Source organism: Haplochromis burtoni, unplaced genomic scaffold, assembly GCF_018398535.1.
Source record: "Haplochromis burtoni strain Fernald_Lab_line unplaced genomic scaffold, NCSU_Asbu1 Contig_1145, whole genome shotgun sequence".
Classification (NCBI taxonomy): domain Eukaryota; kingdom Metazoa; phylum Chordata; class Actinopteri; order Cichliformes; family Cichlidae; genus Haplochromis; species Haplochromis burtoni.
Genome location: NW_024583506.1, coordinates 3,158 through 29,269, shown reverse-complemented (window position 1 = coordinate 29,269; position 26,112 = coordinate 3,158). Strand labels below are relative to the sequence as shown.

Here is a 26,112-nt window from a genome sequence, read left to right as displayed (position 1 = left end):
TTGCTTCCACCACGATAAAAATCACTTCATGCACAACTCTCTCTCTCTCAGTGTACTTCAAGAACAGTTTCCCATCTCAAATCTCTGTTTTCTGCATTATTCTTTCGCTTATTACCCACCAGTCTACCGTTGTTTACAGCGCTGTCGGCCACTTTTTCTTTTTTTTTTTTACTTAACGACCTTGGATAAGAAAGCCTAGTTTCTGCTGTTCTATACTGAAGAAATTTTAACTTTTTTAAATCTATGCAAAATTGCAGAATATTGCAGAATATTTTTAAGGTTATCTGCTATAAAAGTCCAGGCCAGGAAAATCTCCTTCATGTTCTTCTGTGTTTTACTCTCAGTTACTTTCACACAAAAGCATCTGCTGTGATGTTCACAATTCTGATAAAGTCAGTACTGATAAATGATCAGAATTATAATATTTCTGACTGTCTGAGGCAAAATTGAATCGAATCAGGATTTGTGAATCGGAATTGAATGGATTATAGAAATCAGTGATGATACCCAGCCCTAGTGAGCAGCCTAGGCCTGACAGAAGTGGATGTAGCTGTGGGGAATAAGAAAAGATGAAAAGAACTATTGATAACTTTTTTGTTAAGGCCTGATCCTTCTGAAATTCATAGCCAGTGCTCTGACACAGTGCCATCAATCTTTGAATGCTGAAAAAGCACAGTGTATCCAGAAAACACATTATATGTCGTCATAAATGCACTCCCCAAGTGTTCCCTCTACCATTGCCTTTCAGCGGCAGGCAGCAGCAAACAGGTCGTCAGAGGAGGTCGAGATGATGATTAAGTTGAACATTTTCTACAATATTGCCAAAGAGTGCCAAAGCACTTTAAGCACAAAATTGTTAGTTAATCATTTACAAATGAATACTGTCTATATGGACTGCAATTTCCCCCCCAAAAAGTGCACATGTAAAACTGTGGTGTTAAGGTGCACTCAAAAATTTGAGTGCACCTAACTTTTGTGCTGATGCGCCTAAGAAAAAAAGTTAGTCGTACCAGTGCAACCATGGCGAAAAGTTAGTCTAGAGCCCTGTGAACTGTCAGAATCATCTTTGAACCTGTGAGCAGAGAAAATCCCAAATAAAGTCAAACTTGATAACCCACCTCTCATTTTTTTAAATCACTAAAAATGTATGCAGTGCAATCATTCCACTTTTGAAAAAAAAAACAATTAAAAGAATTATTAAAAGCAAAGAATTACCATGACATTCATGTCCAAGTGAAGTACAAACGGACTGCAAAAAAATTGAGACACTAAACAAATTGTGAATAAAACCTGAATGCAATGATGTGGAGATGGCAAATGTCAATATTTTATTCAGAGTAGAACGTAGATGACAGATCAAAAGTTTAATCCGAGAAAATGTTTCATTTGAAAGGAAAAATATGTTGATTCAAAATTACACGGTGTCAACAAATCCCAAAAAAGTTGGGACAAGTAGCAATAAGAGGCTGGAAAAAGTAAATTTGAGCATAACGAAGAGCTGGAAGACCAATTAACACTAATTAGGTTAATTGGCAACATGATTGGGTATAAAAAAAGCTTCTCAAAGTGGCAGTGTCTCTCAGAAGCCAAGATGGGTAGAGGATCACCAATTCCCACAATGTTGCGCAGAAAGATAGTGGAGCAATATTAGAAAGGTGTTACCCAGCGAAAAATTGCAAAGACTTTGCAGTTATCATCATCAACTGTGCATAACATCATCCGAAGATTCAGAGAATCTGGAACAATCTCTGTGCGTGAGGGTCAAGGGCGTAAACCCATACTGGATGCCCACGATCTCCGGGCCCTTAAACGACACTGCACCACAAACAGGAATGTTACTGTAAAGGAAATCACAGAATGGGCTCAGGAATACGTCCAGAAACCATCGTCAGTGAACACAATCCACCGTGCCATCCGCGCTGCCAGCTGAAACTCTACAGTGCAAAGAAGAAGCCATTTCTAAGCAAGATCCACAAGCTCAGGCGTTTTCACTGGGCCAGGGATCATTTAAACTGGAGTGTGGCAAAATGGAAGACTGTTCTGTGGTCAGACGAGTCACGATTCGAAGTTCTTTTTGGAAATGTGGGACGCCATGTCATTCGGACCAAAGAGGACAAGGACAACCCAAGTTGTTATCAACGCTCAGTTCAGAAGCCTGCATCTCTGATGGTATGCATGAGTGCGTGTGGCATGGACAGCTTGCATGTCTAGAAAGGCACCATCAATGCAAAAAAATACATTCAGGTTCTAGAACAACATATGCTCCCATCCAGACGTCATCTCTTTCAAGGAAGACCCTGCGTTTTTCAACAAGATAATGCCAGACCACATTCTGCATCAATCACAACATCATGGCTGCGTAGGAGAAGGATCCTGAAATGGCCAGTCTGCAGTCCAGATCTTTCACCTATAGGGAACATTTGGCGCATCATAAAGAGGAAGGTGCGACAAAGAAGGCCCAAGACGATTGAACAGTTAGAGGCCTGTATTAGACAAGAATAGGAGAGCATTCCTGTTTCTAAACTTGAGAAACTGGTCTCCTCGGTCCCCAGACGTCTGTAGAGTGTTGTAAGAAGAAGGGGAGATGCCACACAGTGGTGAAAATGGCCTTGTCCCAACTTTTTGGGGATTTGTTGACACCATGACATTTTGTATCACCATATTGTTCCCTTAAAATCATAAATTTTCTCAGTTTCAACTTTTCTTCCGTGATTTATGTTCTGAAGAAAATATTGACATTTGCCATCTCCACATCGTTGCATTCAGTTTTTATTCACAATTTGTTTAGTGTCCCGACTTTTTTGGAATCCAGTTTGTATTTTGGCATTGTTTATTGGGCTCGCAGAACAAGGCATGGTAATAATAAATGAACCTGAAAACTAAAAAACAAACTTCTGATGTGCCATTGTTTAAAGGGTTTCCTTTTAACAACACATTAGACTCACCAATAAAAAACAACTTTTTTTATTTAGTTTATTACAAAAGGTCGACCTACCAAATGTAAGACCTTTTTACTGTATTTGGTGCTAGGCTGCATTTATATCATGCCATTTTAATTGTCCCGACTCAACAACAGCTGACCTACCTCAACTGCAATTTGCACATCAGTACACTTTGCACACTAACTTTATTTTGCACATTGAGCTCCTTTGTACATCCATTTACATCTGCATACCTCACTTGTCTTCACTTACTTATTTTTGTACTTATTTATTTAACTTTCACTATTTTTATCCTTATTTTTATCTTTATATATCTAATATCTTGTCTTATTGTTATCCTTGTTTATCTTGTTCCTCCAACCCTACCTACTTGGCATTTGTGTATGGACAGCAAAGGAAGAATTTCATTGCACAGAGAAATGCTATTTCTTCTGTACACATGACAATAAACACTTTGAATTATAATAATATTATTAACAATTTCTTAGGATAATATGTTTTATTTAATGTCATCATTTCATCAATTTTATTTTATTTTGTGAACTGCATACTCAGTGAAGACGCACCCCTGCAGACAAACTTTCAATTGAGTATTTTCATAAGGGGAACCTGATGCAACACTTACTTCCTCTCCCACTGAGTATGATGAAACACGGGGATTTCTTTAGGCTTACGAATGGGAGAAGAAAGAAGATAGACGTGTTTCTTCTAATATATGCTAATAAGTGTCATTAAAATAACATTAGTCCACTTCACTTCCATATGACATGAACAAAGTGAAACTGGTCAGAACAAGAGGAGAAGTAACAAAACAACAGGAGCACTTGTCAAATCTGCTTAGCTGTGAATACCCATCACTCATCTATAACTCACCCATGCACACACAGTATAAATACACAAATGCACACTTCCCTTGTTGTGAGGAAGTGCCTGTAACTGGAGCTCAGTATCAGAGCTTTAAAGTGCAGCCACACATACACACAGTGTAATCACATCACAAGCATGGAGTGCTTTGCTGACAACTCAATAAATTTCAGGAATTTTGAGCTCAGGAGTGATACTTGAAATTCTAACGATTTCCTCTTAACTTTCTGCCTCAGGTCATCGTCAGAAGATGGACGAAGTCAAACCAGGCTCCCTGGCTTTCTCTGAGAGGCTAACAGAACTGGAACAGCTGAGAAGGAGCTCCATGAGGGTGACACCTCCTCATCACCATCATCAATCGTCAGCCAACAGTCGCCAACCTCCAACTCTCAACTCTGCCGCTTTCTCCAGCCCCACGCACACTCAGATAACTCCTGGTAAGGATGTTTATGTCCTTCAAATCAGTCACTCATGTTCCTACCTGTCCACAACTGTACAACTGTTATATATATCACCATTTTCATTAACTGATGCCCCTTTAATGTGGATCCATATCCATGACAGTCATCCAGCTTTCCTGATGTAGGTGTAAAGGATATAGTAGCTGTTTTTCAACCAGACCCAGGTTCATTGTACTATGTGTCAGTGTTAAATAGCAAGTTTGAAGGTGAGATGAAGTTGTTATCACCATGGGCAGAGAAATGACCATCAACGATTGTGAAGTGGGTCTGGGTTTATTTCACGTTAGATCAAAGGAAAGACACACATGAACTTCTCAACTCTTCAAAAGAAAACTAAGTTGGATCCAAGTGGGTCACTACATCCAGGTCTTCACACTGTATATACTGGTTTGAAAATAGGGATTGTCCTTTTCCCGATTTACTTTTTTTATATATGTTTGTCACATTTAATGTTTCAGCTCATTAAACAAATTTAAATAGTAGACAAAAAAAAGGAAACACAAAATGCATTTTCTAAATGAAGGTGTTTATGATTAAGGGGGAAAAAAAATCCAAACTCTAATCTCTTAATCATTTGTGTTGAGAACAGACATGGGCAACGCGTTACGGTAATCCAATAAATTTTTGTCAAGTAACGACTAAGGTAAGGGATTACTGTTGCAAAAAAGGTCATTAAGCATGTTGCGTTACTGTGTTACTAAAACCGTGATTTTTTTGTGAGAGTGTCTCATGACAGTGATGTAAGCGTGTGCGACGTTCGTGACAACAGCTGTGATCAACAGTGGATCATATAACAAGTGCGGCAGCGAGTTTGAGTGTGCAGCATTTAAAGCGTGGAAGTGCTGACCTTACTTGGAGTTTGATTCCATAAAAAGTGACAAAAACATTTGCGTCCTCTGTTCACTGTGTGGGAAGAAAACTTCTTTTTACAGCAAAAAAACCCCTAAACTTCCGAGCAAACGCCAAATACGCTGCCGCTGGAATGTGCCATTCACAGAGAAACTGCCGTATCCTTCCACTGACTGCTGCGGCACACTTGCACCAGGGTAAACCTCCGCCTGCCTCATTCCTGCTAAACAGGTGTAAATAGAGCAACAGGACCACTGAGTCTTTGATTTTATTTATTTTCTGCTGTGTTTTACTTCATTCTATTTAAAAGACTGAGTGTTAACACAAAAAATATTTTATTTTATGTGCTGGAATGACAGAAAACAGGTTTAAATGTTAAACAAATTTCTCCCAGTCAGAGAATGTTGCAGATAATTTAATGTTTGCTTGATGCATAAAGTTAAAAGATTAAAACTAACTAACTTTTCCAGTTGATTACATTTTGTATGATGGATTATGCAGAAAAAGTAGAATTGGGCTGAAAGATCTATCGATTTATCACCTATTCAGGTTGTAAATCATGTTTTAAAAAGTAACTAAGTAACTAATCACTTCTGAAAATAAGTAATAGGTAAAGTAACAGGATTACTTTTTGGGGGAAGTAATCAGTAATTAATTACTAGTTACTTTTTTCAAGTAACTTGACCAACACTGGTTAAGAATATGATTAAAATACAGCCACATAAATAATTATTTGATTCCCTGCTGAATTTATAAGTTTGCTCACAAAGAAATGACCAATATCTAATTTTAATCAAGACAGATAGCATATCAACCCAAAGTTCAGAAAAACCACATTTCATAAACGTTATAAATTGATTCGCATGTCACTGAGTGACTTAAGTACACATATGAATGAACACTTCGGATTGTAAAGGGAAAAAAAACATCATACTGGATGGCTATACTGATATGGACTGGGTATGTTTGATGGAAATGAAGATGATCAACCTACAGAGGGCTGAATTCAAAGACACTCCAAAAGTCAAAGACAAAATTTTTGCCGAAATTTCATTGCAGCAGTTGAAAATGGTAGTCAATAGGTTGCCATGTGTCACGGGCATGTTCCTGTTGAGACTACAGATCATCTCCTAGGGGATCTCATCCCACATCTGGACAAGGGTATAACAGTCTGGACGACCTGACGTCCAACCTGGTGGTGTTGGATGGAGCAAACGATAATGTCCCAGAGGATTAAACATTAGATTTAGGTCAGGGGAGCATTGGGGAAAGTCAGTGGTGTCTCTTTCTGAAGCTCCATGCAAGATCTTGCTCATTCGATCAGTTCCTAATATTTAAATTTACAGTAATGGATTACACAGTAGTGGGAATACATTTCATTACAGCAGAGTGTCTTTTGGAAAGTGCTGTAACTAAATTTAAGGACATAATTCCTCTACTTTTACACTTTTCAATACCATGTGCCAAAACAGTACAAAGCAGCTATCTAAAGTCTACTGCGGCAGAAGTCGATTATCTTGCTGTTACATTCATACTGCAAAGTGACGTGCAAGGGACGACACAGCCATGAGGGACAATGCGAACAGTAACAGAACCAAAAGCAGATCTAAAAAAAGCAGATAATGAGGGAGTTGGCCTGGCCAAGAGGTTAGTCTGAAAGGCTGCAGCAGCTTGAGTGGCTGGTTTGGCCATAAGGCAAGGTCTACAGGCAGGCATTGAGGAGGTCTGCCTTGGAGGCCAACAATTTAGAAAGGAATTGAGGGGGCATCATGGGTAACAGTGTTTGAGGAGATGTGGCCAATCCAGTTATATGGCAGGAGGCTATTTTTTACTCCGGCGATGATTTATTGGACGCCAACTGTGGTGTCAGAAACCTTTGAGCAACAGGACTGGAGGCTGACAATGGTGGCAAAGACTGGATTCCAGCGACTGCAGCAGAGCCTCTCCGGTGGTTTGGATGGAGGACAGCATCGAAGGAAGCTCTCAGATGGCTGTAAGGTGATTAGAGTGACAGACTCCCTTAAGCTGGGTTGGAGGTCCACATAGGCAGTGGAGTTGACAGACCCCATCAGATGGCTGTACCGGACACACCGGGGATCGGTGAAGGTGGAGTCAATGGAACACCTCTGGAGGCTTGGTAGGGGACCAGCATTGGCGAAGGCGACGGATACTTGGTCCAGATGACGCTCGTTAATGCATCAACGCATTAACGAGCTAGCCGCGCCAACACGTTCACGCCATACAGCCCTCGCACGAGGCGATCTGCGTTAACTAACGGGGATTTGGGCTGATGAGTCCAAATTTGTCTACAGGAAATCATACTATCCAGGGAGAACACGAACAAAGATCAAAGGGAGACTCGGACACAATATTGGACAGTTGTTAGGGAAGTGGGGACAGCTGGGAACACATCAGGGACAAATCAGGAGTAACAAGACAGGGGAAGCAAAACTGAATATGCCACACACAGGACAAGTGAATAAAACTGGAAGTAGCACTGAGACCAAGACTAAGAAACAAGCTTGACACAGGGACAGAAGACAAATCATGGAGACAAGACCAAGGGAAGAGAATGGGAACACGAAGAGAAACTATAACTGCTAACCAACTAAAGGCACAGATGACAGGAATAATCCAAAACCCATAGACAGAAATAAGAACCAAGAATAATCATAAAAACAAGACAACCACCAAAAATGCCAAAGCTCAAAATCCTCGATCAGCAACCCAGGAAAAGAAGGAAAAGAAAAGCTAGTCCATTTAACTCCGCTTCTAGTGATAACAGGCATTTGTGTGTCATTTATCTTCTTGTGGCTTTAGTTAATGAGATCTGTTATCTTCTCCATGGATGCTCTATGTTGTACCGAAAGAAAGTATTTGTTTCTCCTCATCTTCAGTGGAGGTGACACAGAATGTCAGTTCCTACTTATGTGTGCATTTAAATATATGTGTGTGTGTGTGTGTGTGTGTGTGTGTGTGTGTGTGTGTGTGTGTGTGTGAGGACACAACTGGCATCTTAAGGAGGAAATGAGAGTCAGCTAGCAGGAAGTGCTACTGTGAGAGAAAAAAATTGTATGTAACTGTCACAAACTAAAAAGAAAAAGCTCGCATACTACAGCTGCCATATGTAGCTTAAATGCCCCTTCCAGCTGAAACAGTTCAGAAGTGAATCAACTGAACTGTTTTTGTGCTGTTTAAAAATATGTTAAAAGGAATAAAACTCAAAGTAAAATTCCAGATAACTAAGCAGCCAAACATCATAACATTGCTCAAAACGAACCTGTTTTAAGGAACCTTAAGTTCAAATACGCAAAAAAAATACATTTGTTGGATTCCTGTTATAACATTCTTACTACCTTTAAAACAACTGTACTGTAGCATGGCATGGAGGCATGGAGGTAATGTGACTGTGGTGGATGATTGCTTTCTATGAACAGTTTGATATTTCTTTCATGTATTTTCAAGCTGTGACAATGAGCGGAGATGTAAAGTAGCAGAAGAGGTGTGTGTACACTGAGTGAAAAAGAAACAGAGGTGATCTCTAAGTGCTTCCTACTGTCATGGACCCTGTTAAAATGAAGAAAAAAATCAACGTTCAGCAGTTAACTTACTTTTTCCTCGCCCTTTCTTCTCTGAACAACCTGTCGCTCTCACTAACCCCACCAAGCGTTCATTTCTAATTTGTCTTCCTTTCTTTCACATCTATAATTTCTCCATGCTGTGAATAAACAAACATGCACGTAGCTGTATCTCCGTTACATTTGAAATGGCAGCTTATTACACATTTGTGTTGTTGGCTCTCTCTGCGCTATTGTATCACTTCCAGTTCCTGTTAAATGCACAGTGGTATTTTGTGTAGCCAATTTAATTTAAACCTTCAGATAATGACTTATCACATAGTTTCATCTTTACGTGCCTTATCCAAAGCACACGCCACTGAACCAGCTGATAAGTTTCTAGTATTCATTCATTTTGTCTTTAGGTATTCGCTACCTTAGCTCATAGCCAAGTCACTGGCAGCGTGGCTTCTTTACTTGTCCCTCCCACATTTTCCTGCTCAGCATGTCAGACATATAGCTACTCTTCAGCATCCTTTACAAATATTTGTGAGAAATGTAGCCTATTTGCAGCTCTGGAGGCCAGGCTTAGTGAATTGGAAACGCAACTCTGCAACCTGGGAAATCCTTAACATAGTGTACACTGTTAAGTGCCAGGAGGATTGCCAGGATTTATACATGGGGGAAACCAAACAACCTCTGGTGAAGCGGATGGCACAAAACAGAACAGCTGTGGGGTGGCTGTGGCTCAGGTGGTAGAGCAGATCAGCTGCTGATTGGGTGGTTGGTGGTTCGATTCCTGGCTCCCCAGTCTGCATGCCAAATATCCTTGGGCAAGATACTAACCCCAATTGGCCCACCCTCCTCGATGCGTTCATCGGAGTGTGAATGTGTGTGAATGTTAATTAGTTGCACTTGAGTTTAGAAGTGCCTGTATGAGTGGGTGTGAATGAGGCATGTTGTATACAGCTTTTTGAGTACTCTGGGAGAGTAGAGAGTAGAAAAGCGCTGTATAAGAATCAGTCCATTTACCATTTACCGCCTTGTCAGGCCAGGACTCTGCAGTCTATCCTACACATACAGGCCAGTGGACACTCTTTCAAGGATGAGGATGTAGCATCCTGGACAGGGAGGAACGCTGGTTTGAGGGTGGAGTCAAGGAGGCCATTTACGTGAAAAGGGAAAGACCATCTCTGAATCGAGGAGGGGCCTAAGGGTACATCTGTCATCAAATCAAATTCAAATTCAAATTTTATTTGTCACATACACAGTCATACACAGTACGATATGCAGTGAAATGCTTAGACAACTGCTTGTGACCTAAAGAAAAATGAAAAGGCTATGAATAAGATAGGAAATAAATATGAAAATTTAAAAGGGTAAATTTAACTAGGAAGGAATAAAATAAAATAAAATATAAAAATTAAAGTTAAAAATGAAATAACTGTACAACACAAATTAGAATGAAGGGTAAATTTAACTGGGAAAGAATAAGATAAAATATATGAGTTAAAGTTGAAAATAAAATAACTCTACAACAAAATACACAATATAAAGTTTAGAAATATATAAGAATGTATGAAGAAATATAAATATATATATATACAGTAACAGCAGCTGTACAAGTATTAAATGGAAATGAAGAAATATAATGTCCAGTGTTGTGCAATCCACATTTGTAAGCGTCGTACACCATCTTACATGCTGTGATTGCAGCCATTCCCCAACTCTCTGTGAATGGGACCCATGGATATTGATCAGTGGTCTTTGATCAATGATCAATGGTCTTCCTTACAGATGGCCTTCTAATAGGATCAGTGCCTTTATCGTTACAAAACCTTTGAAGAGATCATATAGGACCATTAAAAACAAAGGACTCTGATGCTGAACTGGCTTTTCTACAGGCATTTCAAAGTTCCTGTTCCTGCCAGTCTTTTGGACCTCAAACAGCTCAAGACTTGATCATTTTGTTAAGACTTGACAAAGTGAGTCCAAGAAATACAGAGTTAGAATTAACACGTGTTGTGTAAAAAAGCTTTATATATCTTTACATACTTTGTCTGCATAGCTGCAATTTTCAAGTCTTCCACTGCCCACAAATATTACCTGTTGGGCTGATTAAGACCCAGTTTGCCTCTTATAGCACCAGGAATGCTCAGATGTATCCTCACTGTGTGAAAGGTTAGGATCTACTAATACTGATACAGGCAGATAGCCCTTTAACTCATGGGACTACCATCAATACCAGTGTGAAAACCCATGCCAACCCAACCAATTCCATTTGTGAGTGACTGGGAGAAAATCCAGAGAACAAGCCTCCATACTTAAGCTCTGGGTACAGAATACCACCACAAGTTGGAGGTGGAAATACACTGTCCTGCCACTTCATTAAATACTAACCAGGAGCCACCCATGAGCCAGTAGCCTTGGTAAAAGCCTTGAAATAAACAAAGCAAGTAAATGTCAAAACAGGGTGCTGGTTGAGCTCAGTTGGATAAGCAGGTGATCAAATGCTGCATGGCTGAGAGTGGCCAGCCCAGGTTTGAGTCCGACCCATGGCCCGTTGCCATGTCTCCCCCCTCTGCTTTCCTGTCAGTCTTCACTCCACCTTTCTAATAAAGCTGTAAGAAGGGCGATTTTTGTTTGTATGCGGCATCAGTCCATAATTCCTTCAAAAAAAGAAACAATCAGGAGCCAAAATCAATTATCTAGAAAGACTTCTGTATTGTTTCATGCAAGCTGATGCAATGCATCATTTAATTTATTAAGCTCGTACATGATCATTTCTTGAAGTGTCATGTAATTTTATTTTTTTCATTTGATGTTTAGTTTATGATTAAAGAGTTACTGACATGAACCTCTTCCCTTAATTTAATGTCAGTATAGCAGGACAGTTATTTTTCTTGAATCAGTCGTACCACACAGTTTTTCTTATCATAGAACAGTTGCTTATTATGATGAATGTAACTCCAAATTCTCAGTGTAATAGTTAACAAATTAAAATTAAATTCTAAAGTTTTATATCTCAGAACATGTAAAAAAATAATGTGGTCTGTAGTAGGTCTTAACATTAGTTTAATACAAACTCAGATAAACTATAAAATGTGACATATTACACTGTGTTATTATTTATTTACTAAAGAAAATAAGCCAAAATGCAGAAGCAGTGTATAAAAAACCAAGCACACCATTACTACTTCCATGAAGATGTTAATCAAATGGTTATGATTAAATGATCATCTGCAAGTGTGCCCACCTCTATAAAGGCAGACATTTTTGGTCGTTTGCTCGGTGGGGTATTCCTTTGGGATTTAATGCAACACCAAGGTAGAAAGAGATCAATGTTAGAGGCTCATCAGTTCCAGGTTTCTTTCAATGTTTTTCTTTTGATTAGAAAAAACTGAAGAGGTATGGCTTGTTTGGTAGCATTGTCAGCCAAAAGCCTTGTATCCCTAAAACCTTAGCTTTGCAAAATGGCATCTGAGCAAGCCACAAGACTTCTGGGACGATGTTGGATATACAAGTCTAATGTGGATATGTTTGGCCAAATTGGCTTGTTTGGTGAAAGGAAAAAAACACAGTATTTCAGCACGAACATATCATACCAGTCCTCAATCCTGAGGTAAGAGTTTTGACTTAATTGCAGCCCCAACAACAGAGTAAGGAAGACATAATTAACGTTGTAAGAAAATAGATGGAGGGACATAATTAGGAAGGGAGAGATTGGGGTAAAATGAATGGCTACTTTGAACATGAACATTTCTTTAAAGTGTGGCTTTGAAGTTTTTAATAGTCACATTCAACATTCATCCAGTCTCATCCACTTATCCTTGTCAGGGTCGGGCTGGAGCCTATCCCAGCTGTCATAGGGCTGGACAGGTCGCCAGCCTGCCGCAGAGCTAACACAGACAACCATTCATACTCACATTCACACCTATGGACAGTTTAGAATTACCAGATAACCTAACCCCAACTGCTAATCTTTGGACTGTGGGGGGAAGCCGGAGTACCTGGAGAAAACCCACGCGAACACGGGAGAACATGCAAACTCCAAACAGAAAAACCTGGGGGTGGAATCAAACTCAGGACCTTCTCACTAAATAGAAACAGTGCTAATCACCCCACCCACATGCAACATAACATAAACTGGGAGTGTCAGTAGCACAGGAAAAAGTCATGTGAAAAAAACTTTTCTTGAACCTCCTGTTCATCTGGACGTAGCGTTTTCAGTGGGAGAAACGTTTCATCCAGATGACTTCTTCAGTCTCAGCTGACTGCGGGATTCCAACCTTATATACAGTACATTTGCACAGTAACTGAAACTAGCACTGTTGAAGGAATAAGCCTTTCTTGAAACATTTTACTGCTCCAAAGGTATCAGTGATTATATATTACATGTATTTTCACTCACAGTCCCTTTCTCCTGTCTTGTCTCTTTCAGATTCCAGACAGATGCAGTCATCACCATCATGGTCTTACGATCAATCGTATCCTTATCTTGGCCAGATAACTACACCCACTGTTCCCACGGCTAATTCTCTATCACCTGGTCGTTCTTCTCTCAGTGACCTGTCCTCTCGACTAACAGGTAACAAACCTATGCGTGGTGACACACGTAGGGAACACTGTGATTAAGTTGTAACAATCAACCTTTGTCTTCTTTCAGGCTCTGAGCTCACTGCCTTTGGTGACCCAAGGATGACCTTAGAACGGCCTTTCAGTTCCCTGCCCTCCTTGCCTGACTCACGTTTTTCTGATCCCCGGGTGCACTATCCTCCCACTGCAGCTGCCTTTACCTACACCCCATCCCACAATCCAGTCTCCAATGGTGCACTCGGTATCACAATGGCAACAGCCATGGCCACCACCCCTGCAGGGAGGTACCACACCTACCTGCCTCCACCCTATCCTGCAAATGCACCCCAAGCTCAGAACGGGCCCTTCCAGTCCACCTCCTCACCATATCTCTACTACTCCACTGCCGCTGGCTCCTACCAGTTCTCCATGATGACAAGCGGAGCAGGCAGCAGTGATTCACGCTCACCACCAAGGATCTTGCCACCATGCACCAATGCCTCCACAGGTTCTTCCCTCCTGCACCCCTCTTTACCCAGTCAGAACGAAGGGGTGGGTGCGGAGGTGGAGTCCAGTCACAGTAGCTCACCAACAAACATGGCTCCTGCTGAAGCTGTCTGGAGACCCTACTAAACGAGTAATGGCAGAAGTGAAGGGTGCACCCACCCACTTTGTCATGTGATGCACACACTGGCAAGGGTGGAACAAATAAAATGAAACGGTAACATCCGGTGGGTCTGCCTACTAATTAGCAAGGAATATTGAGTTTCAAGTTAAGCTGCATGTTAAGACCAGTTTATGTTAGAACTGGCTAATGTCGGTACCAAACATCACACAACTGGAAGCCAGAAGAGTACAGCCAGTAGGAAATACTGTCACATCAGGGTCTATCAAGATAGGATTGCTCTCTGTAGAGGAGAAACAACAAACTGAAGACACTGTGCTTGAGCAGGACTGGACTGATCTCAGCCAAGCATCCTTTGTTCAGTACCAGGACTTATTCGTCATAATGTGGTTGATGATGTGAATATATTATTTGCTCCTGACAAATGTTGTGATGAACTGTTTGTGTTTACTGTATCAGCATTCTTTCTCCCTTTTTTCTTTCTCAACTAAAGTTCAAGAAATATCATTTTAGACATGAAATAGTTCAAAGTTTTCCATTGTTTCCATTTCCAAAGTTCACTGTATTCCATTAGCTGTGTTCATCCAAGATGGTCTTCTCTGTTCTCCAAATCCACCACCATTTAATTTTGAACCAACAAACCATCGCACCAAAGATTGCACCATTGTAAAAGCATTGAATTTGTTCTCATGACACCTTTTTAGAGTTTATTTCATATTTGTTCCTGTCTGTGTGCATATGTGTGTTTGGGTGAGAGTCCATGTAATTGTGTGTCTGTGTGTCAAATTTTCCAGTGATCCACTACTGATTTGTACCATATATAGCAATGACTGTATATGACACCCTAAGATTGTTTTCATCACCCCTTCCTCTCTCTCATTGTCTCTCTCAAATAGACACACAGACTCAGAGAGACATACAAAGACACACACACACACTTACGTCATAGTTTGCTATAACACTGTTGTGTATATTTCAATTAGACTGATGTAAATATAAAGAAAACACAACTGTTTCCTGGTCCTTTAATATGTTTTCATTGTTATTTGTCTCTTCATGAATAATCTGCCCTAAGACAAAACACACACACACAACACACACACGATCTTTTGCTGTTTCTGACCCTGAACCTGAAGTGCAACACCAACACACTTAAAAGTCGAGTGAGATACCTGACACCTGCAGCCTGGAATTTAATACCAAATGAGTAATTCAAGTTTGTAGATGACTGGATCTATTCATATAAAAAGGACACCAAGGTATCGTTGGAGACAGCTGGATATATTTCTAACAAAATGAAACTCAGAGTCTGTACTCTCCAAACTGAATGAAATGTTATTTTTAAACAGTTTTTATTTCAGTTGAGGTTGTGTGCAAAATAGAAACGTTCAAAGTTCTTGGATTTATTTCTTAAACTCTTTACCTAATATCGTTCCCAAATGTAAGAACAAGAGTTGGTACTCTCTAAGGTGTGTAGCATGATGTTTCCATCTTATGACGACAGGTATTGGTGCTTTCTTTTGAGTTTTGATATATGACACAGTATACACTATATTGTCAAAAGCATTTGCTTGTCGGACTTCACATACATATGATATCCCATTCTTAATCGATTAGGTTTTCCACAAGGTTTAGGAGTGTGCTTATAGGAATGTTTTAGCATTCTTCCAGGAGTGCATTTATGATGTGAGTCACTGATGAAGGACGAGAATACTTGGCTTGCAATCTCCACTCTAACTCATTCCCAGGTCTATATGCAGGCCAGTCCAGTTCTTCCACTCCAAACCGCTTTGTGCACTGGTGTGCACTCCTGTTGGAACAAAGTTTGGGGCTTGAAATTGGAATACTTTGGTATCCTAAATTATTAAGAGTTCCTTTAACTGGAATTAAGGGTCCCAGCCCAAGTCCTGAATAGCTACCCAACACCATGATCCCCCCCTCCACCAACCATTACACCCGGCACGGTGCAGTCAGACAACTAACTCCTGGCAACAAACCCAGACTTGCCCATTAGACTGCCAAATGGAGAGGCATGACTCTTCACTCCAGATACCACATCTTCACTGCTTTAGAGTTTAGTGGCAGCATGCTTTATTTTTATCCAACACTTTGTGTTGTGCTTGGTTATGTAAAGCTTAGATGTAGGTCCTCATTCATGGAAACCTTTCCGATTAAGCTCTTTGTTCTTGAGCTAATCTGAAGGCCACATGAAGCTTGGAGGTCTGTAGTAATTGACCCTTCAGAAAATTGAGTACTGAGCAGATGATCTATTGGACTTAGATAAGGCAAGCGTGGAGCCCAGTGCATTATATTATTTCCTCCATCCAAAAGGATGAACTACTGTTAATAAATGAGGGAGGCCATTGTCATGCATTGTCAAAGGAAGTCAGAGCCCACTGCACCAGTGTAGTGTCTAATAATGTGTTAAGACAATTTAATCCCAGTATCTAATGGTGGTCAGGGTGCCATTGCCTAGCCTGTAGAGGTCTATGCAATCCATTCATTGATTTGTCTTCCCAGATCATTACTGGCACAGTACCCAAATGGTTATGTAGAACGATGATACAAACAACATAAATGACAATTGGACCTTCACACCACTGGCCTGCTGAAGGTCATTTTGTAAGGGATTGGCAGTGTTCATCCAGATACTGTTGCTGCTGACTGTTTAAAAAGTTTTTGTTCAACTATCCAGAGTAGCTGTGTGTCTCCTAGAATCTCCTCCATGCTCCTGAGACTGTGCTGGGAGACACAGCAAACCCTCAGGCAATGGTAGAGTCCAGGTATCGCCTCATGCTACCCATAGTGACACTGAGCCTCGCCAAATCAAAACTAGTGGAAAAAACTCTCTGAAAAGATGAGGATAGAGTCAGCCAATTGTTTCCCCCTGATTAACACCCCCCACACAACTGACCAGATGAGTATCCCAGAAATGTAATACTGTACTCTGATCCAGGTGCTCCATTTTTTGAGCTCTGTATGACTGATGACAGATTAACAAGGAGCTGGATTCTCATAAAGTCTCAGTGATCATCATGACAGGGAAACAGGAGCTACAGTGAGAAAAAAACCTGAGACTATTTGTTTCGCTGTTTATGATTTTCCTTCAATAGTCTGAACAAACTCGTTAAAAATTTAAACTTGTATTTTGAAATTTTCATTTGTAAAATTTCTCACACAAATTTGAAATTACAGTTACAGTTTAAATCTCTAAACCTGTATTCACATTTTATTCATGTTTATTTATTATTTTAATATTTACAAACACAGCTCTGTGAGCTCTTAAATCAGTGAATACAAGTGCTCAACTGCACATATTTACATATTCTATGCTTTGACTTTTGCAACACTTGTTGCACTTGTAGCTGAAGGGGGGAAGTGGCGGTTGGGGGTGTGGGGGTGGAAGTCAGCCAATCAGAAAGCAAAAGACTGAGAGGTCTCATTCGCAGCTGCCCTCATCTTTACTTCTACTTGCCATTCACAGTTTAAAGAAAGATTTTCCACAACTTAAAGCACATTTAATAGAAAAACTTTATTTGAAAAAGACAGGATATAAAAAGACCAAGAAAGAAACCTGTCACTGGAAGTCAAACCATCTTCCACCATCGCGGGACCTGTTGAAGTGAAATTTATAGATTTACTTTTACTTTTTTCCTTGTATTGACTGCATAACATACGTGATATTGTCTGATTGGTCCTGTCTGATCTTCACTGTACTAGCCATGGTTCTCGCTGTTCTCCTGAATCTCCAGTGTCACCCACCATGCTCATGACATCTGTGGTCATGAAGTCATTTGAGCGCCTGGTTCTCTCCCATCTCAAGACCCTCACCGCCCCCCTCCTGGACCCCCTGCAGTTTGCATATAGAGCCAACAGGTCTGTAGACGACGCCATCAACATGGCCCTACACTACATCCTGCAGCATCTGGACTCCCCAGGAACCTACGCCAGGATCCTGTTTGTGGACTTCAGCTCTGCCTTCAACACCATCCTTCCAGACCATCTCCGAGGCAAGCTTTCCCAGATGAATGTGCCTGATCCCATCTGCCGGTGGATCACTGACTTCCTGACGGACAGGAAGCAGCATCGTGAGGCTGGGAAAGAATGTCTCGGACTCCCGGACCATCAGCACTGGCTCCCCTCAGGGCTGTGTTCTTTCTCCTCTGCTCTTCTCCCTGTACACCAACTGCTGCACCTCCACCCACCAGTCTGTCAAGCTAATCAAGTTTCGCAGATGACACCACCGTATTGGAGCTCATCTCGGACGGGGATGAGTCTGCCTACAGGAGGGAGGTTGAACGTCTGGTGTACCTGGTGCAGCCACAACAACCTGGTGCTGAATGCCCAGAAGACAGTGGAGATTATTGTGGACTTCAGGAAGCACACAGCCCCACTCCCCCCCATCATCCTGACTGACACCCCATCACCTCTGTGGACTCATTCCGCTTCCTGGGTACCACCATCACCCAGGACCTGAAGTGGGAGCCCACCATCACCTCCGTCATCAAGAAAGCCCAGCAGAGGATGTACTTCCTGAGGCAGCTGAAGAAATTCAACCTGCCAACACGGACGATGATGCAGTTCTACACTGCAATCATCGAGTCCATCCTCACCTCCTCCATCACCGTGTGGTACGCTGGAGCCACTATCAGGGACAAACAGAGACTGCAGCGTGTTGTGCGCTCTGCTGAGAAGGTGATTGGCTGCAGACTCCCATCTCTGCAGGACCTGTACACCTCCAGGACACTGCGGCGTGCAGCTCGGATCTCAGCTGACCCTTCTCACCCTGGACACAGTCTGTTTGACCTGCTCCCCTCAGGCAGGAGGCTCCGGTCCATTCGCACCAGAACCTCTCGCCATAAGAACAGTTTCTTCCCCTCTGCTGTTGGACACATGAACAATAACCACATGACTGTCCCCACCACTAACACATGACCCTACGCTGTGTCACTGCATCATTTCATGTTTGGCACTGATCACCACCTGCACTCATATATATATCTTTCTACGTAGCACTCATAATTCTTATTCTCATGTATATATCTCATGTATATCTCATGCACATATCTTTCTTTCTACATAGCACTTTAATTCTTATTGTTTGCACTGAAGCACCGCAGCAATTTCCTAATGTTGTAAACCTCAACATCTGGCAATAAACCCCATTCTGATTCTGATTCTGATGACCCAACCTAAACGCCACTGACACTTTCATCATGCTTCATGACCAAACACCTACCTACTTAACTCCCTGCATTTCACCTGTTCAGCCCTTCTTTCATCTCCAGAGGCCAGTTTTAATATATAAATCAATGTAAATATATCCCTTTGATTTATTTGGGTCCACGTGTTGTCAAATACAATGATAATATAAGCGCATTAGTGTTTTAGAGATTCTAACTAACCCTCCATCTCAAATTAAACATCTGAGTTCAGAGGGAACTGCCACAGATACCAACTACAAATACAGGAGACTCCTGAATCTAAATAACTACAGATCCACTTAAACATTTATTTATATCACGATTTTCAGAAATACCTTAAATGTGTTCAATATTCCTTAACAGCATATATCAAATCTTCAGGCTCTGACATCCATCTGAAGCACTGCGCTGGTTTCTGCATTAATGCCTTGTGACTGAACAAAAAAAGAATCACTCTTAGACACGCATTTGTCTACTTTTAATACAATATAATGAATAACACATTGAACAAAAACAGTAAACCCTTAGTATTAGTCAAACTTTACATTAGAAGTTGACTTTTTTTTAAGTAACTAGTTAACATCTGTTGCTCTTAAAGCCTGTTGAGTTCAGGGATTTATTATACAAGTGTGAGTATGAACTTGGTATAGTTTCCTTTTGGAATAATAACCATGGGCGAATCAAAATGAAAGTACTGAGGAAAACTCTGGTCTGTGTACTCTGGTGATGCCTGAGTGAAAGTGTGATAGTCCTGTGGTTTATTGTCAGGGGTGAACTAACAGTTCTGTTTTACTGCCAACAGTGGGACAAACTAATACTGCTGGATTGGCATCTTATTTTCATGTACTGGACATTTAAAATATGTTCTATTAAAAGTCTCTTTAGATATAAAATATGCTGTGAAAGAGGATCCTCTGCACTCCCATGGAAATCTTACATATTCATACTCTTTTAAGCTTTAAAAAATATTTTTAAATAGATCTTTTTCTATATATTAATATGTTTAGTATGGGATCTCCTCTTTGGAGACCTTTACTTACTTGGACTTAGGTCCTCCTGTGCTGTTCAGCGCATTGGGCGGCAAGTGTCCACCAACCTACTCGATCGGCTGCTTCGGCCTCATCCCATGCAATGTCTATGGTGCATAAGTCATCGATGAAGGTCCTCTGCCATGTTGTATGGGGGCGGCCTGGTTTGCGTCTTCCATGGGGTGGGTTCCATGTGATGGCAATCTTGGGCAGTTGATGTGGGGGTTGACGTAGAACATGACCTCCAAACCGCACCCGCCACTCAGTCACAATGTCCTGGAGGGGACGTGTGGCAGTTCGATGGTGTACTTATTCGTTGGTGACATGGTCCCGGTAGGAGACCCCCAGAATACGTCTTAGCCATTGCTGCTGGGCCACATGGAGTCTTTTTGCAATTCTGGCTGATGTTTTCCACGTCTCACAAGTGTAGATTGCAGTAGGTATAACGATGGAGTTGACCACGATCTTTGGGGTCGACCAGATTGGCCGGAGCTGCTGAAAGACCGCACCTGCTTTAACAATTCGACACACAACGTCATGCTCAGCATCTCCATCACTTGCCAGGATGCTGCCCAGGTAGGTGAATTGATTCACCTCCTCCAGTGGTTGCAGTCCTACCGTAATGGGGTCCTGTTTCGTCACGTAACCTGTCCTCATGACCTTGGTTTTGTTTCCACTGATCCATAAGCTCACTTTGGCTGCCTCTTGCTCCAAGCATGATGTCATAGTAGTCATGTTTTTCCAGACTTCAGCCAACAAAGCGATGTTGTCTGCAAAGTCGAGGTCCTTGAGGCATGTTGGTGGATGCCAAGGTATCCCAAAGCCATCTTGGTCCATGGCACTCTGCATAACAAAGTCAATGGCAAGAAGGATGAGGAAGGGAGAGAGGATACCCCCTTGCCTCACACCGGTCTCAATGGTGAAGAAATCCGTGTAGCCATCCTCTGTGCGGATGCAGCAACTGGACCAATAATTGTGATAATCTGATTAAATGCAGGGTAAAATGTTGTGCAGCTTATTTCTTCGCTTAACAGCACTTACACATAAAGAGGAAGTCTTTAGCCAGCTAGGAGCTACATTTCATTTGAACATATCAAATCACCAGGTCTATGTTATCATCCATCAAGCTTTTGTCCTCCACTGGGATCAAAACTCCCAAATATTTAACAATATTTTTAACTGGGATATTTCTGTATCAGCAATGTCTTTTAAAGCAAGAATGTCAAAATTATTTAAATTAAGGTTTAAGCCTGATGTTAATAACAGATCAGACTTTGAGATTTCATTTGTGTCATTGTGACACATTGAGGGGCAGGGATAGCTAAGTAGGTAGAGTGGTTGCCCCATGATCGGAAGGTCGGGGGTTTGAATCCACTGAACGGCTCCCTTGAGGTACCCCTGAGCAACGTACACATTATTATTATTGTGTTTGAGAGAGTAGAAAAGCACCATTCATATCAGTCCATTTGCCATTAATACAATCACTTTTTTCTTATACTTATGTGCTTTTTATCTAACAGTCACACACATTCGTACTCAAATGGATGCATCAGAGAGCAGCTTGGGGTTATTTATGCAGACAGGGATCAAACCACTAAAGTGACCCACTCTACCTCCTGAGCTACAGTCACCCCAGAGACAGTGACTTGTGTATATTTAAAGATAATGCAACTAAACTTATGGTAGATTACTGAAAGGTTCAGAATTTGGCTTACCGCTAAGAAGAGATGGGATGGCCATAACGAAATTCCCCTCTTAATCTGAGTGATGGCAGTTTCACCGATGATGTCTTGATTGCTTTGATAAAAAAAGTTATCAAATTTTTAAAAATTTAGGGTTAAAGATAAAATTGTGGAGAACTGTAGAGAATCAAGAATAAAATCAGGTGACTGCCAACAAGCCATTATTTGTAGTTAGCTCCAAGAACAGGTGAATATTATTGAGATATGAATGCCACTCATGAATCCACAGTGGGATTCCTGAATTCTTTTATTTGGATCAGTGTTTCAACACTTTGCTACTATGAAAATTGTCATTTTATAATCATTGTTGAGTGTAATTGGTCTCCAGTTATCAATAAATAAAGGATCTTTGTTGGTTTGGGGAATTAAAGGGAGATGTCCTTTCTTCAATGAAGGGGACAGTTCTTCTTTTACAGATCGCTTCAATTAAAGAGAGCAGCTAATCATTTAATTGGTAAATTGACAGCAGAAACATGATTATTTTTGAGCTATTTTATGTGCTTGTTTTTTTGCCATATGCAGTGGCTATCTTTCTCATTTAAAACCTTAGAAATTCCCAGTATTTTCCACATACATTACTTTTTGAGGCCAAATTCCAGGACTTTCCTATAACATCCTTGATATCTGATATGGGCTGTTCACTCTTCAGAAGTGAGCTAGTCTGAGCCTAACCCCTTCTATTGTTCCACTTACTGATATTTGGTGTCAGTGTCAAAATGTTGTGGTCTTTCAAAATAGCAGGAAAAATGTCTGCCTCATTTATATTCAGTTCAAGCTCTGCTGAAATCAACCAAAACGTGATTATAGACAGAGTAGAATCTTTGGATGTAAGCTGTTTCCACAGCGCTGCTCTGACCACTCTCGTTCTCACCAAAATGAAGCTTCTTCTCTTTCAGGAAGGAACTGTTGTTTGCTCTCTTTCAGATGTTTCTCACAGAGCAGAGGACGATGATTGCACATGGCTCGTCTGCCCAGCGTGTGTGTCACATCAATCATTGCCTTCTGTCTGAGCTCGGTAGCAGCTTTCTGACAGAATCAGGATACTTTCTGTCTCATGTCCTGTTCTCTTGTTCATTCTCAGCGTACAGATGCAGACGCCATCCTTTTTTGTAGCACTCCGCTTCAGATAATCTGTTACTGATATCACTTTGCTGTTTTTGAATATTTTCTCAAGAGCTTGTTTTTTTCTTTTGTTAATGCCATTGATTTCTTCATAAGCAAACTCTAGTCATGTTTAAGCTTCTCTATCATATTGGGACCACGTTTTCTAGCTTGTTTGCCTTGTTTACCTCGATTGTGAAAATACTGATTATATTAGTGTGGAACAGGGCATTGGTGTTCCTCTTTTTGACCCCTGGCCTATTTTGAAATTCTAACCAGGAAGGAGGAAACGGGTTAAACTGGACCACAACCATAAAATATAAGAAAATAAGATGTATTTAATTTTATATGCCATGGGACAGATTTACTAAGCGAGGCAAATTATTGTGATGTCAAAACTGCAGTGTGGAGCAATTTATTAGCAATGGTTCAGTAAGAGCACTTCAGTAAGACCAGTACAAAATACTGGCTCAAAAATTCAGTGTAAGCTCATGACCGGACCTGGGGCTTGCAGAGCCTTGGCCCCTTTGGGAAATGGTCATGGAGGGAGTGGTTCCCTCTTCCTACCACTTTCCGCTGGACGATGCTGCCCCTCCCTGGGATGTAGGGAGGGGCAGCATCCCAGGGAGGGATCAACGGCACGTGGCTGGATGTTCTGGTGTGGTTGTTGAGCCGCTCCCTTGCTGGTATGGGATGGCTTGGACCTCTTCCTTGTTAGGGGGCTCTGGCTCAGGTGCTGGCCAATTCTTGGGCGCCTGGAGCCCTGGGACCCTGTTCTCGGCTCGTGCCACTATCCTTTTATTATATTTTCCCTTATTTCTTCCCTCCTTCCCCCTTTTATTTCTCCTCTTGCCTGTCCTGCCTTAGACATTGTCATACTATACCACACATAATGTAATAACTGAAATGACACAAAAAGAAACAAATAAATAAACTGATAAAAGATACACATGAACAAGAGGAGCCTATAGCGAATTTATAGAGCTGATCTTGAAAAGGAAAACTATACTCACTCGAGAGGATGATACAACCATGTTGTTCCCTCTATCTGCAGCTGAGCACTGGTTGGCTTTTCCCCACAGAAGAGCGTTCAGCATGTAACAACAGATTATTTAAACGATATACTAACCTTTACAGGCTACTGTATAGTGTCTGCAATGATAAATAACGCTTTCGAGTTTGTTTGTTTTTTAGAAAGAAAAGACTACTTCATCTGAAAACAAAATGCAGGTATACAATGGAAGCCCAAATGTCCCAGTTTTACACTGGAACTTGAAAGCAGCTTACATTTGCAGATCTGTGCGAAGCTGGCGACGTTAAATTTGTCTCAAATCCCCTCTAAGTTCCAGGTACTCGTCACTGTATATCCGCCGGTAAGGCACAGGAAGCCGCTGCAGTATTCTCCTGGACGATAGGCGTCGCCACTCAGACAATATTGCCACATAAGCGCTGATATAGGAAGAGAATAAGTCAAAGCTGGAAGTCAAGGCTTTGCCTTGTGTTTTTCTGAAAAGGTCTTTCCACAAACCCTCAAGTTTTCAAACTGTTCCAACATCTCTTTGTGTATACGTCTCTGATTATTATTAAATTATTAATTTAAATCATACAATTCAAATGTAGTAAAACCCGACACGACGTCACATCCTGCCGTACCATAACGTCCAAAGTTCCCGATGAGTAAAGGCTCCAACAGATACAATAATTGCATTTAACACTGTAGATTATTGTGTATTTATTTTTAACGTGCGTCACAAAAACAAACGTAAGCAAATGACGTCCGTTTAGCTCCTTTTCACAGCCATCAACACGCGGGGACTCTTTACGTCAGCACGCTGCGCGCCAAATTTTTACAGCGCAGAAAGTGCAAAACAAAAACTGCCGCGGGTCCTGCGCTTTCTAAAGGAAACAGCGCTAAAAGCGGATTGTTTGGGGCAAACTGCATCTCCACAGGATGTCGGAACACTTTGGATACTCACCCAGCTTCAAGCGACCAGCGGAAATTTTGCGAATGAGGTGCAAAAGAGCCCGAAGCGACACCGGTGCCGGGTCGACAGACCGCCCCGAACAAAGCGGCTCATCTCCGACGTGCGTGCGGACTTTCTCCCCGGAACCGCTCTCCGGCGCCCAGAACCATTCCGGGGTTGGAATAAAACGCAGGAACCCGTTCGCAAAAATAGAAAACACTTACAGTCCTAAGAAGAAACGTCTGACTTTCAGCGACGCCAGCTGTAACCCCGAAAACTCTGATAGCTCCGGGATCACAAACAATGAGAGAGATGAAGAATCATCGAAGAGAGAAGGCGCGCTAGATCTGGCTCTCAGTTTCAGGCTCGATGAGGCACAAAAACAGGAGTACCGACAAGCTTCCAGCCAGGTTGGTCTCGGTCCTTTGCACTGCCCGTATCATCAGAAAGCTCCTGTGTTTATGTGGTAGAGATGTAAACATGAAGGGAGACACTATAGGACCCCCTCTTACCTTTCCTGTCTGTGTCCTGCTGCAGAAATCTGGATCTCTGTCTGAGAGTGATGTGTTGATTGAAGAAGAACCGGAGCATATTAAAAGCCCCCTGCTAAAGGTGGGGATTTTTCTGTATTTTTTTAAATGCTGACTGACATATCTGTGAGAATTGTCACTTTTCCCCAGGTTTTCTGTTGTGCAGTGTATAACCGTGTATTCAAAGGATTCCCCTCTGTCCTTCTAGAGCCCCCAAGCCAGTGCTCCCACTGCAGCTCCTGTGTGCACCCAGTATCCAGCAGACTGGAGCCTGAAGACTCGTCTCCTCCTGACCTCTCTGGTCTCCCTTTCATGGGCAGAGCAGCTCAAGGCTCAGGAAGAAGCTCAGGGGCTCAGCCAGCACTGCAGGGCACAGTTCAGTTCCCTGCCACACAGTCCACAGGTAGGCTCATTGCATACATGTGGAAGATGGACAGGCACACAGTAGTCACATATGTTGAGACACCAGTTACAGCCCTCCAAATAAATATTTTTTCAGCACTTGTTGAGCCCTCACCATGTCACGACTTTTCGATTTTAGACCTACTTCAGATGTTTAAACCTAAAATCTTGTTTTTTATTCAGCCAGATTATTTTTTCTGTAACCAAATTAAAAAATGATATCACAGAATAACAGAGATGATCAGTGTCACAGTTTCCATGTAAACCT

The 26,112-nt window shown here is 41.5% G+C and overlaps 2 protein-coding genes and 1 long non-coding RNA gene across 4 annotated transcripts in view; 2 read left to right on the top strand and 1 right to left on the bottom strand.

The window, feature by feature from the left end:
* runx1 (RUNX family transcription factor 1) overlaps nt 1-17,057 on the top strand; it is a 39,135-nt gene extending 22,078 nt beyond the window's left edge. The window contains exons 6-8 of the mRNA XM_005951825.2: nt 4,043-4,243; nt 13,115-13,261; nt 13,340-17,057. Coding sequence (XP_005951887.1) covers nt 4,043-4,243; nt 13,115-13,261; nt 13,340-13,881 — 890 coding nt within the window. The 3' untranslated portion in view covers nt 13,882-17,057. The remainder of the gene's footprint in view (nt 1-4,042; nt 4,244-13,114; nt 13,262-13,339) is intronic.
* A 206-nt stretch (nt 17,058-17,263) lies between these two features.
* LOC121813109 lies at nt 17,264-24,477 on the bottom strand. Of its 2 annotated transcripts, XR_006053521.1 has the most exons (4): nt 21,821-24,477; nt 20,118-21,066; nt 19,413-19,511; nt 17,264-17,487 (listed from the first exon to the last, which is right to left on the bottom strand). It is a non-coding gene; the product is annotated as an uncharacterized LOC121813109 (long non-coding RNA). The 2 variants fall into 2 exon arrangements; XR_006053520.1 differs by having other exon boundaries at nt 20,118-24,477.
* Nucleotides 24,478-24,604: 127 nt separating this feature from the next.
* Nucleotides 24,605-25,845, top strand: LOC102302741 (protein downstream neighbor of son homolog; the record flags this gene model as incomplete). The annotated part of the gene is given in 3 exon segments (XM_005951823.3): nt 24,605-25,322; nt 25,450-25,524; nt 25,651-25,845. Coding segments are annotated over 3 exon segments (693 nt in total), but the record flags the coding sequence as incomplete, so codon positions are not given.
* Nucleotides 25,846-26,112: the final 267 nt, after the last annotated feature.